The sequence below is a fragment of the Gadus macrocephalus genome, chromosome 7, assembly GCF_031168955.1.
Source record: "Gadus macrocephalus chromosome 7, ASM3116895v1".
NCBI lineage: Eukaryota > Metazoa > Chordata > Actinopteri > Gadiformes > Gadidae > Gadus > Gadus macrocephalus.
This window is the reverse complement of record NC_082388.1, coordinates 14,542,358-14,557,749: the sequence shown is the minus strand read 5'-3', so window position 1 is coordinate 14,557,749 and position 15,392 is coordinate 14,542,358. Positions and strand designations below refer to the sequence as shown.

The 15,392-nt window shown below is 42.1% G+C and overlaps 1 protein-coding gene across 1 annotated transcript in view; it reads right to left on the bottom strand.

The window, feature by feature from the left end:
* The window catches only part of fstl4 (follistatin-like 4), a 185,707-nt gene that overhangs the window by 155,129 nt on the left and 15,186 nt on the right, over positions 1-15,392 (bottom strand). The window contains exon 3 of the mRNA XM_060056808.1: positions 6,694-6,727. Within this exon, the coding sequence (XP_059912791.1) occupies positions 6,694-6,727 (34 nt within the window). The remainder of the gene's footprint in view (positions 1-6,693; positions 6,728-15,392) is intronic.

Genomic DNA, 15,392 nt, shown 5'->3' with positions numbered 1-15,392 from the left:
GAAATTATCTTACTGCCTGTTCTAATTACACAGGGCTGGTTTTAGGGAGCGTAGTTGGAAATAAAAGAGGGAACTCTCTGGTCAACAAGATCAAGAGGGTTTGTGTCTGTGTGTGTGTGTGTGTGTGTGTGTGTGTGTGTGTGTGTGTGTGTGTGTGTGTGTGTGTGTGTGTGTGTGTGTGTGTGTGTGTGTGTGTGTGTGTGTGTGTGTGTGTGTCAAATTAAGTTATATACATGAACGATAAAAGCCAACAGAGATTTCTTTGTATGTATTAGTTGTTTAATACAGCTCACTGCTTGACATAAAGGTGTGTGTGTGTGTGTGTGTGTGTGTGTGTGTGTGTGTGTGTGTGTGTGTGTGTGTGTGTGTGTGTGTGTGTGTGTGTGTGTGTGTGTGTGTGTGTGTGTGTGTGTGTGTGTGTGTGTGTGTTTGCCATGTTTCCTTGTGTTAGTTCAGCTTGCTGGGAAGAACAAGATATGTGGGCGGTTTTGTTCTGGAGCAGTGATTTAATGATTGCATTTTTTCAGCCTTGAATACAAAGATGATTGGGCTTCAGCTCCAGCAGCATTGCTCCCTTTGAGCTCCTTCTCTCTCTCTCTGCCTCCCTCCTTTTCTCACCCCTTTACAACTTTCTCGATCCAGCAACCCGTGCTATTAATCTATCAACCTTTTGACTTGTGCCTCCTTCCCTGCAGCCCACCCTCTCGTTTCTCCTCTACATATAGATAGCCAAATCCCCACCCCCTTACTTCAGAGCTCCACTCTGTCTCCCTCCACCATTTCCCATGAAAGATTTTCCCATCAATCTCTGTAAGAAGGCCAGACATGATCTATTGAGCCATTGTATATGCACGGCTCCATTGATTTTTAATGCACGAGCAAATTTATCAATAGAATTTGTACACCTCATTATTATTATTTCTTACAGAAGTAAAACAAATGTGAATATGAATCTAGAATTGAAAAAACTAGACTTTATGATCTTTGTAATTATCCATATTCCTCAATCCAACAGATCTGTCGCCATATTCTCAATGTTTTATTTGATCATAAAGAGCTGCTGGCTTACCGGTTAACGCTAAGCCACTTCATCAGACCTTTCTCACAGAGCCGTCATAGCTCTACCCTTTAACATTAACATCGGTTGGTGGTTGTGTATCATGACTGTGTTCATATGCACCAGCAATGCTGAACATGTGCTATCTTTACCCGACCGTGAATTGATAGTGTTACGGTTTTCGTGAAATCTCTGTGAAGAGGGTCTATTCAGTTTTACAAGGGGACAGGTGTGTCACAGCAAAGCTTAACTGGCAGGGGACCTGTCAGTCACCTAGGAGGGGGGTGGACCACGGGACCTTTCAGCAAAAGGGTCAAACACCCTATCCGACACACCATGACGTCCCCATTTCTTTCCCTCCCCCCACCTGCTCCTCATTCACCTGACTGACTGACATTTCACCACTTAATCGGATCAGCGAAAGATCAGTTCTCCACTCTCTGGGGTAAAGATTAAGCACCATCATTGCCAATGACTCAATCTCTGACCCGGTGGATGTTCAGTAAATGAAAGTGTTGCTGCTGTTATAAACGCAATGCCTTTGGACTTATTATGATTTGTTGTAGCTATCTCTGCCCCCCCCCCCCCCCCCCTAATCCCACACACACACACAAAGCCAAGTGCGTTGGGGATGAATCTGTTACATATGCTGTATTATGGAAAATACTGCATCCATAATTTGTGCAATTTACCAAAACAAAAGTGTGGATATGGGTACGAGATAAAAAAGAAACAGGAAAATTATGTGAAAACATTTCTTCATCATGAAAGATGTGAGCTGCTTGGGTTAGCTTAACAAGGTACTAAGCATACTGACAATCCTCTTTAAGACATACATTAGAAACCGTGGGAGCGTTTGCTAAGCTGGCAGAATAAATATGTACCCTACACACACACGATTCCTCACCACGGGTATTTGTGCCCCTAGGGGTGTGTTGTGTTTCCCAGGGGGTAAACACAGGAAGGTAACACAGCAGAAGTAGCTTCACAAATTTGACAACATTCAGTGAATTTTTCGCTGTTGGAAACAGTTATAAACTCTAGATCAATGTTGAAGAGGTCGAAAAATTGCAATTATTATTACAAATAATGTGTTCAATATATACCTGTTTTAATAGTTGCTCACAGCATTTCAGATGGCCTTGAAAAAGGGAGGGCTTAAAGCTTTCATACCAAAGGTTGCTTACTGCAATGGATAATACTTGTGGTGGTTCCTCCGCCTGCCCATCCCCCATGCCCCGTTATCCTCCAGAAGATTCCTCCCCGCTGATTTGCTCCTTGTTACCAACTCTCCATCAACCTTGTCTAATTCCCTCCCAATTACAATCTAAATGAACCAAAGAACTGCTTAACTTCCTTTGCCTCATCTCATTGTTTAATTTGAGATGGTAATGAACCCTGATTAGACCTTCGCGATGGCTCATAAATTAAGCACTCAGGGCCAAATTAATCCCTGCTACCCGAGACTCTTGAATGGGCAATATTCAATTTGAAGCAGGGACTTCACAAAGAACCTCACAAAGTGTGGGGGAAAAAAAGCAATTCATGACAGCATGACGTTTTGCATTTGATTTCCTCGCCTCTGCCTTGACCCTTACCGTTGCTGTCGTCTGGTGGCTGTTAGGCGGTGAATTGGCATTTATGCGTTTACTTTTTGTTTTACTGTGACTTAGAACTGTCAAATGCCATGGTTTTAGTGGACAACACAACTGTCTATGCAATCTTTCCATTGTTTTTAGGAAAGAAAACAGGGCCATTTTGATTAATGCCGCTGTCCCGGAATGAGGAGCGTAGACGTCACAATACAGGGGATCGCAATGAGTGGGAGAGAAGAAAATGTTTGAGAGAGGTACGGTACCGATATAGAGACAGTGACGCTAGACGTGGCTTTGGAAAATACGCCACCCGGTCTTAATACTTCATCCAAAATACAAAGACCATAGCCACAAAACCCTTCACCGTCTGTCATCCAATGCAGAGGAAGGAAAATTAGATGAAATGCAATTGCAATGTTGTTTCTGACAGTCAGCCCAAAGGCAAGGTGTTTAGCATACAAAGAGGCAGAATAATTAGTCTCAGGGGAAGAATCATCTCAGTGTTGAGTACAGGTAAAATCTCCCCATATCAAAAGACAAACAACTGGCCTCCATGCAGCCTACCCTACCTGTCTAACTCTATGTTTTAGTGCGTAAGTTCATGCGATGTACTAATAAACAAAGCCTAAGACAAAAAGCCTCTTGGGGCTGGTTCCCCGAAGATATTCTTGTGTCAATGATGTTGATGATTACCTCAATCAAAACGTGTCCTTTGAAAGAATTCCAAACCCTGTTTGGCTGACCATTGACAGTTGACCGTTGACTAACCCCCTTTAGGGTTGAGTAGCACTCTATCAAGAGCTAATTATAGTATCGCATAGAGTGGCTGGGAACAACAAATGAAACTGCAACACTTCACATTCAAGGTACATGAAATAACCTTTACCCTACTATAGTTGATGCAGTATTAAGCATTATTATATACAATAAGCATAGGATTATTATATTGCATTAGCATAGGGGTTAGGGTTAGGGATAGGGTTAGGGTTAGTGGCAAGTGTTAGAATAATGTATTACGACACCATAAGGTAACTGTTAGTTGATCCTTATTACTGCATGATGTTATGTTAATAATGATTAATTAATGTACTGTTATTGTAAAGTGTTAAATATACAGACAGGTTTCAGATGCATGACACCACAGCACGGTATGAACATACATACATCACAGAACCATGTCCTTTTACATATGATGATACATACAATACAAAACCCTACTCCTCACCTACAAAGCTCTCCACAACCTAGCCCCCAGTTACCTCTGCGACCTCCTCCAAGAATACACTCCCTCCCGCTCCCTCCGCTCAACCTCTGCTGGACTACTATGTATCCCCACATCACGACTCACTACAATGGGTGCCCGGTCATTCAGCACCCAGGCTCTGGAACTCCCTCCCCCCACACATAAAACAGTCAGACACCATTACAACCTTCAAGTCACAACTCAAAACTCACCTGTTCAAACTCGCACACAATGTCTAACTGATCAATGTTTTGATTGTTTGTTTGTTTTGTTTCGTCTTGTTTTTGTTTTATTTTTTTTATTTATTATATTTACTTATTTATTTATTTTATTTTAATTTTATTTTTTTCCACAATGTCTTGTTTTTTAAACGACTTATGATGACTATATGCTCTGTAAGGTGACCTTGGGTGTCTTGAAAGGCGCCTCTAAATTAAATGTATTATTATTATTATTATTATTATACATGATGCAAATTAAATTTGTTGATAATAGCATAATACAAAGCTACATTGAGTTACAAATACATTTTGATACCCCAACATGCACAGTTGCACACAAACATATGCCAATGTAGGTCCAGACAAACTTGTCCTCACACACACGCACACACACACAATCACACACACACAAGTCAAAGCTTGTACATCCATTGATGAATTCCAACCATGCATCCATCTAAAGATAAACAATATTGTCAAATCGCCCTGTGTAAATTCATCAAATCCATCAGTCAAATGTTTTACCAAAACATCAGCTGGGTTCCCTTTCAGAGCGCCAACAGACAGGGAAGGTGACCCCCCAGCTGATGATGTAATTATTGCCCTGTTCATCACGCATGACTCACACCAAAATATGACTCAGACCACTGAGAGAGGCTTGAGCGAGCCTGAGAGAAAGGATGGAAATGGAATGGGACTCTCCAGGTTGCTAGTTTGAATCTCAATGCTGAAAAGATACAACCCAGGAAGAGCACATCATCATGCTGCCTCTGTTGACTATGGGCTGTATTAACTATGTATCCAGTGTAGGGCCATAGTTAGTAATGTTTTATGTAGCAATGAGTATCTTCTGTTCATGAAGAACGATTCTGTAAATTCACATCACTGCTGTTGGCTATTTGACAACTTTATGTGATGATGTTGTTTCAAATAAAACATTTCCAGTGACCCATGGATGACATTTATTCTTCTTTGGGATGGATTAGGAGGACGTGTTTTTGTGTGAGGGGGATGTGAAAGACTACTACAATGATCAACATGGGGGTCATAGAGAGACAATAAGTGATACTAACACTATGCACGTTGGGGTACAGAATGACCTGGGAGGGAGATAGAGACGTCTATTTTGTTTTAGATAGATCAGGGCATTAAGTTTGACTAAAATAAGTAGAAAATATACTATAAAACTTGCCCTACAGGAAGTGATGTAATCAGTAGGTGACCCTCAGTAGGTGACACTCAGAAGAAGCATCTGGCAACAGTTTGTCTATGCAGACACTGTGGTTCGGTGTTTAAGAACCACAGTGTTTAAGTTCATGGTTGCCCGGTTACCTCTTCTCTATTTACTCCTATGATAGCTGAATGGTCTCCAAGGGGAGTCAAAGAATGTCTTTGCTCTCCCTACAGTGTGGCAAGTGATGATTCAAGTATTAACAGAACAGAGCAACATGCATGGCTGAAAATAAGTTATAAACAAAATATGTCCCTACCTACATACATTGATATATATATATGTATATATCAAGTCAAAGAGGTGTACAAACAAAGCACACTGGTATAATTAGCTTAATTATTTTGTGAATGACGCGTTTCGCTGTTGCTTCGTCAGGTTCACTCACAGCACGAGCGAACCTGACGAATTAACAGCGTAACACGTCGCTCACACAATAAATCAAACTTCTTTGATTTGACATGCTACTGTTGACTGCACGTCACCAGCACCTGAGAATCAACAGGCTGTGCACAGGGACTTTGTTCTTTTTAGTATATATATATATTTAGAATTTTAGATATATATAAACAGAAGTTTTCCATATAGTCATTGAGAAAAGAAAACATAGCTCCTTATGGTTAAGGTGAATAAGTATACACTCATGCATTCAACTGACATAATGCCATCTTCAATCATAGAAGTAGATAACCAAGTCACCACACCAAGGACAACAATGAATCGACGGGAAAAGCAGAAAAAATAATTATCAATCAATCAGCCTAATATTTCTCCAACTAATCAATAAGTCAGTCAATAAATAAATGACCCAACCAAGCAACAATCAATCATCTGCGAAGTCCATTCCAAAACTAAAAAGCATCTAGACCACGAACTAAATCGACAAGATGTACATGGCTTCTTGACAACTGAGATGGAGTCAGTTAAAATGGTCAAAAGTTAATGGCTGGAGCAATTATCTGATTTGAGTCTTTTCAGTCCGTTAAACATGCAAATGCACAAGAAATGCAACTCATGTGTCATAGAAGCACAATTCTTACCATTTGCTGATTATGTATACAACTTTTACTGTGTGTGTGTGTGGGTGAGGAACAATAACTTGATTGGTTTGAATATCAGTGAAACTACAATATTCACTCATTGCCGCATTGTCACATTAAAACACAGTTTAAACCTCTGTCTATAATCATGATGTCATAATGTTCAGTGCATGACAATCTTTAATTGTTCATAAATTGCAAGCCATACAATCTCAACAAGGAAGATGAAGACAAAAACAAGCAACACATTTGTTTCCCAAACAGAAACATGTTGAATATTTTTTTTGTCTTGAACAGTGTACTCACATCGGTCGATGGTGCCATCCGATGCTCCCCTGTCCTGTAGGAAGGCAAGGAGAGAGGGAGAGAGGTGTGTGTCAGACAGGCGGGACTTAGAAGGCCCTCTCTGGTGCAGAGGCAGAGGAGGAGACAGAGGAAGACAAAGTGAGAGACGGAGAAAGATTGGGGAGAGCTGGAAAGAATGAATTAAACCGGGAAAAAGGGATGTGAAGGAGACCGCGGAGGACGACGAAGGAGAAGCAGAAAAAGGAGCAAGCGGATGGCGGAAGGACAAATGGAAAGAAGCACCAAATTCCATGCTTCTATTTCTTGGTCTTATTTGATGCTCTGATGTGGCAGAAAGGAGAGACAGCTTGTTTGTAGAAATGGAAAGTGCGGAATGGGATGTCATGTCACACATGAGCAGACTTAAGGATATGATCTGTTACGTAAGTTTTATTCATCCATAAAGCTTTTATAGCAAGGTTACATACAAAAGACAATTCAATCAATCATCTAAGGTTCCAAGCTGTAGGCATTAACAATACAATTATAAAGTAATGTTACAATAAGGGTATATTTATTAACAGAGTTAGTTAATTAAGCATTACTTTATAGCATTAGCATAATGGTAAAATATTTATAAATGAATATCTTAGTAAACATGAACACCATTAAAAAACAAGAAAACAATTATTAATTGATCATTAGACAAATTAGTTATGAAACTATTCATGAATGTTTATAACTTCTTCTACTGAAGTTAATTAATAAATTAATTCATACTTTAATGTACTTTTATTGTCTTCTCAGTCACGAGCCACTAAGTGAAAGCAAACACACACACGCACACACACACACACACACACACACACACACACACACAAGGTAATGCACACAAACGATACCATGTGGAATTCTGTTTTTCCTATAGTTTAATAGTTTGGTTTAGTTGTGTGGAATTGTGTTGCTCTTCTGACCCCAAAAGCCTCTAAAGATAAAGCAGGTAAGCCAATTGAATTATTAATGAAATATATCCAAAATGCACATGGCTTTGGAAAAGATTAGACTTGAAAAAGGCGGAAAAAAATGTGTCTGGTTTGTGGCTTCAAACTGTGAACCACAAAGGGAATAAATAAATGACTGGGTCATTCATTAGCCAGCCCTATTCTTTAAGCAGGAGGCCACCTGAGCACGCAGTGTGGTTTGGTTCTGTGTTTACTACAAATCCATCAGACTCTATTATTTTTATAACCACATAGTAGTGTATTTATAAGGTCTAATAGTAGACAGTGTCTTCAACTTTAATAAGTTATTGTAAGCTGTTGCCATCGTTTGTGACCATTTTGTGTGTGTGTGTGTGTGTGTGTGTGTGTGTGTGTGTGTGTGTGTGTGTGTGTGTGTGTGTGTGTGTGTGTGTGTGTGTGTGTGTGTGTGTGTGTGTGTGTGTGTGTGTGTGTTTTTGGGGGTGTGCGTGTGTGTAATAAGAATATTTAACATTAGATAATATTTAGTTTGCGGGATTGCCCAACCACAAATTGATTTTCGGCAAATATAATTAACCGCCAACTTCAAACATTATAAGTTGGAGGACCAATGGTTCCATGCTGCCTGCATGATGTTTAACCATCTCTTTAGGATCCCTCTCTATTGGACCCAGGCACTACAAACCAACTATTTGTTTGCATTCCCGTGCGAATTGCGGATGTATCTATAGCTTTATTTTTTTAAATAATAAGCATATAGGACATTAAAGTATAATCATGTCGTAGCACTCATCAAAACATGGGTGCTACAACATGGCCAAGAGCACGGGCAGAAACCAACCTAATGTTTCCACAGAGGGGAGGAGTAACCAACGAAATCGAGGAACATGCAAAGGGAAAGACGACAGACGGACAAACACGAAGGGATGTGCCAAACGATTACACAATGGGGCCATATCACACAACAGCCAGCGAGCGGTGACAGAGACAGAGGGAGAATCACTACGACAGCTGCAAAGGGTTCAGAGGGATGTGGAAACATTTGATTCCCCATGTTTCTTGAAAACCAAGGTTAAAATAAGAAAATGCCAACGAGTACACAAATGTGCAAAAAGGAAAGGTTAAAAATGATCATCATAATATGATCTATGGAGTATTGCGTGCATGCACTGAACGTATGTACCTCCCTCCGTTCATCTGTGTGAAAACATGTTGACGGCCTAGCATATGTTTTCCTGAATGCTTGTACATGGTCATTTTATATTTGTATGCAGTGATTGTGTGTGTGTGTGTGTGTGTGTGTGTGTGTGTGTGTGTGTGTGTGTGTGTGTGTGTGTGTGTGTGTGTGTGTGTGCGTGTGCGTGTGCGTGTGTGCGTGTGTTTGTGTGTGTACATGGGTGGGAGTTTGCCTCCATGTTTCTACTGCATTTAAAAAGAAAATCAGTTTTTCATCCCCTGAACGCCTGTTCTAGTTTCCCCAGGTGTTCGTACCCGGGATATGACCACCAGGCAAATTCAACTCGACCCGTTCATAAGCAAGCACTCACACATGTGATGCATCATCGTGCAAAACACGGACGCCCACTTGCATACTGATGAAGAAACAAAGGCAGTTATTGGGCCCAGTGGTGCAGGTATAGGGCAGGGTTTCTGCCTCACCATCCACATGATAAACATACATTGTTCTGTGAGAAAAGTGAGGGTTGCAGCGGAGGAGAAAACAGAGGTCTCTTAGCTTCTGCTGCTCCTGAACTAGCACCCCGATTATTCTTGTAGTCTCTCTCTCTCTTTCTCTCTCCCCCTCTCTCTCATCCTGACATAGAGAGTTGATCACTGTCAGGCTACATTATCCCCAGACCCAATACTTATATTTGTTATGAATTGAATATGGATGAATATGAATTGATTAACAATCAAAACAAGCAAGTGAGAAAAGACTATTTAACTTCTGCCAACTTTGTGGTCAAATCTATTTCCCCCAAGCCATCACAATACTTTATTCATTCAAACCATTCAGCTAATCCCATACAACAATACTATTAATTAGAGCTGCAAGCAGCATTTATCGAGGCCAAGCCTTACACAAACCCTTTTTGCTTTTTTTACGGTTGATAACCTTGGAACAGCCTCAGCTTGTTTCTGGTGATGCGCATGTAAACATTCATGTGCCCCCTTGAACAATCTGGATGAAATGTAGTGCAATTAATCATGACCCATGTGCCCTTTACTGCACCAAGTTTGATGAAGATTGGCTAAGGTTAACCCTGCTCTTTCAATTTGATTGAATTTTGGGGCCATGTTGTTTTGTCAGTTGACCTCAACAGTCCCAACGTTGGAGTCGCTGAAATCAAGCATTCTTTATAGGAGCTGCGGTTACAAACCTCGTCCACTTTGATGCCACAACCGATTGACAACTTGATTCCCTCTTTTCAGATTTTTTGCATTGGACTCAAGATTATAGGAGTCCATCTCGATTTTGATATAAGCATTGAAGTCAATTTGCGTCTTTAAGCCACCACCCTTTTCATAGTTATTGGCTCTTGGGGGCTGGATTTTTTTTGTACAGACTTCCCTTCTCGTTAGATGGAAGATATGGAACAATAGGTGATACATATCCAAGCATTTTGATCTTACAAAATAACTATATGTTTTTGACTGTTTTTCACAAAATTTGAAATGGCGGAAGATCTATTCAGACGGAAGTCATAGGATCTTGAGGCAAAGTTTTTCATCATGAGGGGCCACATAGGTTTACCCATTAGCTTCTAGCCATCATCTCACAAGAAGCCATTCCTTGTTCCTATGAATGATGTAGTGTTTGTTTTACACGTGACACGGCGCTGACAGAGAGAGGTTGCCGGCTCGGGCAGGAAGGCAGCGCTCGGTCAGAAGATATCGGCAGACACAGCTTGTAGGGGGACACATCTCTTGTAGGGGGACACATCTCATGCCCTGATATGGGAGGGGTACCGGGGAATATGCATGGGGTATGTTGCCACACATAATCTCCAACGTGACTATTTTTCTTTTGCGTTTTTAATTGCGTTCAGTGTGTCAAGTGTGTGTTTCTGTTGCATCACTCAAAGACCTATTCGGACTTTGGTCGTTTGCATAACCACTTTGCCTTCAACGTGATATTTATCAATCAAAGGTATGCATATTCATCTCAAATAAATGTGTTTTTTTTTTCTTAACTGTATGGAGCAACAATATGCTAAGGATCCTGAAATACATACATGTCTCTTTACATGATGTGCAGAATGTGACTCTGTGGTAACGTTACAGGGCCAGTGTAATGCTTTTTCAACACATAACACATCTTTGATCAGTGGGTCGGTCAACATGATTCCCAAGGCCTTTTCCCTTCTGACGGCTGCTTCAATCCTGCTTTACACAGCAGGATTCTAACCCCCGCTGTGCCTCCAACATTTTGCCTGAACATTTTGCAGAGTCCAACTACCTCCCATTCACTCTTCCCATCCCCCAGTCTTTTCCTTCCCAGCTAACTGCTGTGCTGGCATTCTGCACACACATCTGTATGTAGGTACCCCTCTCTCTCTCTCTCTCTCTCTCTCTCTCTCTCTCTCTCTCTCTCTCTCTCTCTCTCTCTCTCTCTCTCTCTCTCTCTCTCTCTCTCTCTCTCTCTCTCTCTCTCTCTCTCTCTCTCTCTCTCTCTCTCTCTCTCTCTCTCTCTCTCTCTCTCTCTCTCTCTCTGATAAGGATGAGGGTTGCATGCTGGAGACACATTTAATCACATAACCAGCATATCCATACCGCCTGTAAGGTGTGTGTGTGTGTGTGTGTGTGTGTGTGTGTGTGTGTGTGTGTGTGTCTGCGTGTGTGTTTTTTTTATGTTGACACATTCAAAACATCACGTTAACAATTACATCTATTGGTATTCAATAGACCAACCTTGTAGAAATCGAATAAAGGCAGAGGTAAAGCCAAATAATAAAGCAGTGCACTGTTGTTTCAGGACCATAGGGACAGACCACAGCCAGCTGTTCTTTATCTGACGTAGAGGGACCTAAACTAATCTGGCGGTGCAGTAACTGGGGGCCCCACACTGGGGCCCCAACCTGACAAGGAAGGGTTTTTCTTTGTCCCTTCAGTATTTACTTATTTACACATGTCCATATAGGAGAGCATATCCAAAACAACAACGGTATGCGGTATGCAGCTGAATGCAAAAGGAACACATAATAGGTTGACCACTGTGGTAAGCAAATGCCAATTTCTCATTACCTCAGCACTTCGTAGCCACTTATTATGGTCCCTATCGTATGGCAACATACCGGGTATGTTTGGCTACGATAAGCACGTTATAGCAGTGCACAGCAGGGCAAGTGAGAAGGATCCACTATTGCAACCTAACCCCAACCTTGTTTGCAAACGGCCTCTGGACATTATTCTGAAATGTTCAATTAAATGCATCCTATTGGTTGAAAGAAATTGGGTTAGTGTATACAGTTGAGTTTATATAATTGGTTCGTGCAATCCAGTGGTAAGTTAAAGAAATTATTTGATTATTATTATTTGACTATTTATTATTTGATTATTGCTGGAGTTATTGCTTTGTAATGCATATTAAGAAAGTCTCACATTTGAATGCTGTCACTGCATTGTATTTATTGTACAGCCTGATCCCAACATCTTCCTGCAGTACACAAACAAGATGCACAACAATATTGTGAGTTCTAGGTGGGTAAACAGAAAGCAATTCCAAAGATTCATTTTGTTTTGAAGATCAATTTATTTGAATGACCTTTGAGTATGCAACAAGATACCTGGCTCTCCACCACCCCCATCATCCCCACCACCACTGCCACCACCTCCACACCAAAACAAAATTATATTGTTAGACATTGAGGATTTGTGAAGTATTTTTCATCCTCTGACATCTGAATTATCTTGGCCCCCAAAGTAAAGCAACATGTCAGTTCCTAATGCTCCATTCTTCCATTCCTAACCAGCCCCCTGCTTCTTCCATACAAGTCCTGTTCACACATTCTATTATTCTGAAGCACAGTGGGATCATTTCTTATTTCAGATCTGAACTTTTATTTTTACCCTTTTTAAGTCACGTTTCTTCCAGGAAAAGTGTTCTGGAAACAAAAACTAAAGAAGTGTACTCTGCTCGGAAATCATGTATTTGGAATGGGTGCTCTTGGAAATTGCTTTCAATAAATGTATTCCAAGTATTTTAATTATGATGGAGATGAGGCTGGCAGGTGTTTCATAACTCGACTGTGGTGAACCGTGGACAAACTGGAACCCTACATGCACTCTAAACGGGTAAACATGAGAAAGCAAGGTGATAAAACGGATGCATAACCATTTTCTTTTATGTGTTATGCTACAGGTTCATACTGCCCTTTTTTCACCGATTTATTAAGCACACATTTACATAATTAACTGGATATATCTACTTAACATAAAACAAAAGGTTCATTGCTGGGGATTGAATTTGAAGTTCATCCGTGTTCTCATTCAAAGTTCACTTCACGCCTCTAGGTATTCTTCCAGTGTGCACGCATCAGTTGTCTCCGGCATACAGAAACACCCCAGTCTGCCCCTCCATGGGCTACAACCAAACCACGTCGCACGACTGACCATTAACCTGTCCTCGACCTAGACTAGATGCCCAATAATACTGTTTATCAACACTTCGTTGGTTGGTATACAGTTGGTTCAAATATTAATACTATGAATGCTATATTATATGATTATATATGTGTTTACAGGATTTTTTCTCACTCCCATCCGCCTCACCCCAGCTGTTATCAATCCCCCCCCAAAAAATAGTGTTTGAACCAGACTTCCCCTCCCATGCCTCATATGGACTGCAGAGAAGTTCCATTGTTTCAGAGATAACACCCCTGCGTCAGAATGGATTCAGGCAAAGAAGAATGGGTAAAAAATATACATTGATGGGGCCCATTCACTTGCAAGGGTGCATCTTTCCGAAAGCATCCTGCATAATTATGCCATCCAAACTCACCCGAGGGTGGGCTTTAAACTCTGCTGCCAAATCGACAGCTCTTTAGTTTCCTATTCTGGCGGGGAGGGAGATGGAGGATTAGGAATTTGTTTTTGCATCAGGGGATTTGGGGGTTGGGGGGGGGGGGGGGGGGGGGGGGGGGCAGAACCACAGGGGCAAGATGACATTCCACAGCAGCTTGCCAAGTTGGCAGAGCCGGCAGTGAGACAGACCCCGGAGCAGAGCATGAGGTGAGACAGACCCCAGAGCAGGAGGTGAGACAGACCCCAGACAGAGCAGGAGGTGAGACAGACCCCAGACAGAGCAGGAGGTGAGACAGACCCCAGAGCAGGAGGTGAGACAGACCCCAGACAGAGCAGGAGGTGAGACAGACCCCAGAGCAGGAGGTGAGACAGACCCCAGACAGAGCAGGAGGTGAGACAGACCCCAGGCAGAGCAGGAGGTGAGACAGACCCCAGACAGAGCAGGAGGTGAGACAGACCCCAGACAGAGCAGGAGGTGAGACAGACCCCAGACAGAGCAGGAGGTGAGACAGACCCCAGACAGAGCAGGAGGTGAGACAGACCCCAGACAGAGCAGGAGGTGAGACAGACCCCAGACAGAGCAGGAGGTGAGACAGACCCCAGACAGAGCAGGAGGGGAGACAAACCCCAGACAGAGCAGGAGGTGAGACAGACCCCGGAGCAGGAGGTGAGACCGGCCCCAGAGTAGGAGGTGAGACAGACCCCAGACAGAGCAGGAGGTGAGACAGACCCCAGACAGAGCTGGAGGTGGGCATGCTTCAACTATTATAACTATTGGGAACACTGCACGGCTGGGTGCTGATTTAGCATTTCTGTGCTGATGTGCGTGTGCATAAAAAAACAATAAATTTGGGATGTTTGTTTTTGAGGGGGGGTATTTGTAAACCTCATGTTGGTTCAAAATACTGACTGCATGTTTTTCGGAGAATGCATGTGCCAACAAACTAAGCTAAAGTTTCCCGCAGGGATCAGGGTTTTTTCCAGGATCTAGGCTCAGACACGTCTGTGGGTTGGTGTGATAGTGAGCCCCCCAACCAGTCAGCCTAATGCCAAGTCTAGCTCATTCAAAGGCAGCCACCTGAAATAGACTAGCGGAACATTGAGCAAGCCCATAGCAAAAGGAAATGAGGTATTCTGCAGATTACTAGGGAATTAATATACGAACACGATCCAGCCTAACAAATCTAATCTCTAGAGGATATTTATATTAAAAATAATCATTGCTCATTGTATACAGAATTTGATCATTACAATTATTCATTTAAACTACTTTGATCTGCAGCTATGCCGGGTGGATACAATTGTCATAATACTGTGCGACAATGGTTAGTATAGAGGGGTGAGGTTAGTATAGAGGGGTGAGGTTAGTATAGAGGGGTGAGGTTAGTATAGAGGGGTGAGGTTAGTGTAGAGGGGTGAGGTTAGTATAGAGGGGTGAGGTTAGTGGGGTGAGGTTAGTATAGAGGGGTGAGGTTAGTATAGAGGGGTGAGGTTAGTATAGAGGGGTGAGGTTAGTATAGAGGGGTGAGGTTAGTATAGAGGGGTGAGGTTAGTATAGAGGGGTTAGTATAGAGGGGTGAGGTTAGTATAGAGGGGTGAGGTTAGTATAGAGGGGTGAGGTTAGTATAGAGGGGTTAGTATAGAGGGGTGAGGTTAGTGGTTAGAGTAGAGGGGTGAGGTTAGTATAGAGGGGTGAGGTTAGTGGGGTGAGGTTAG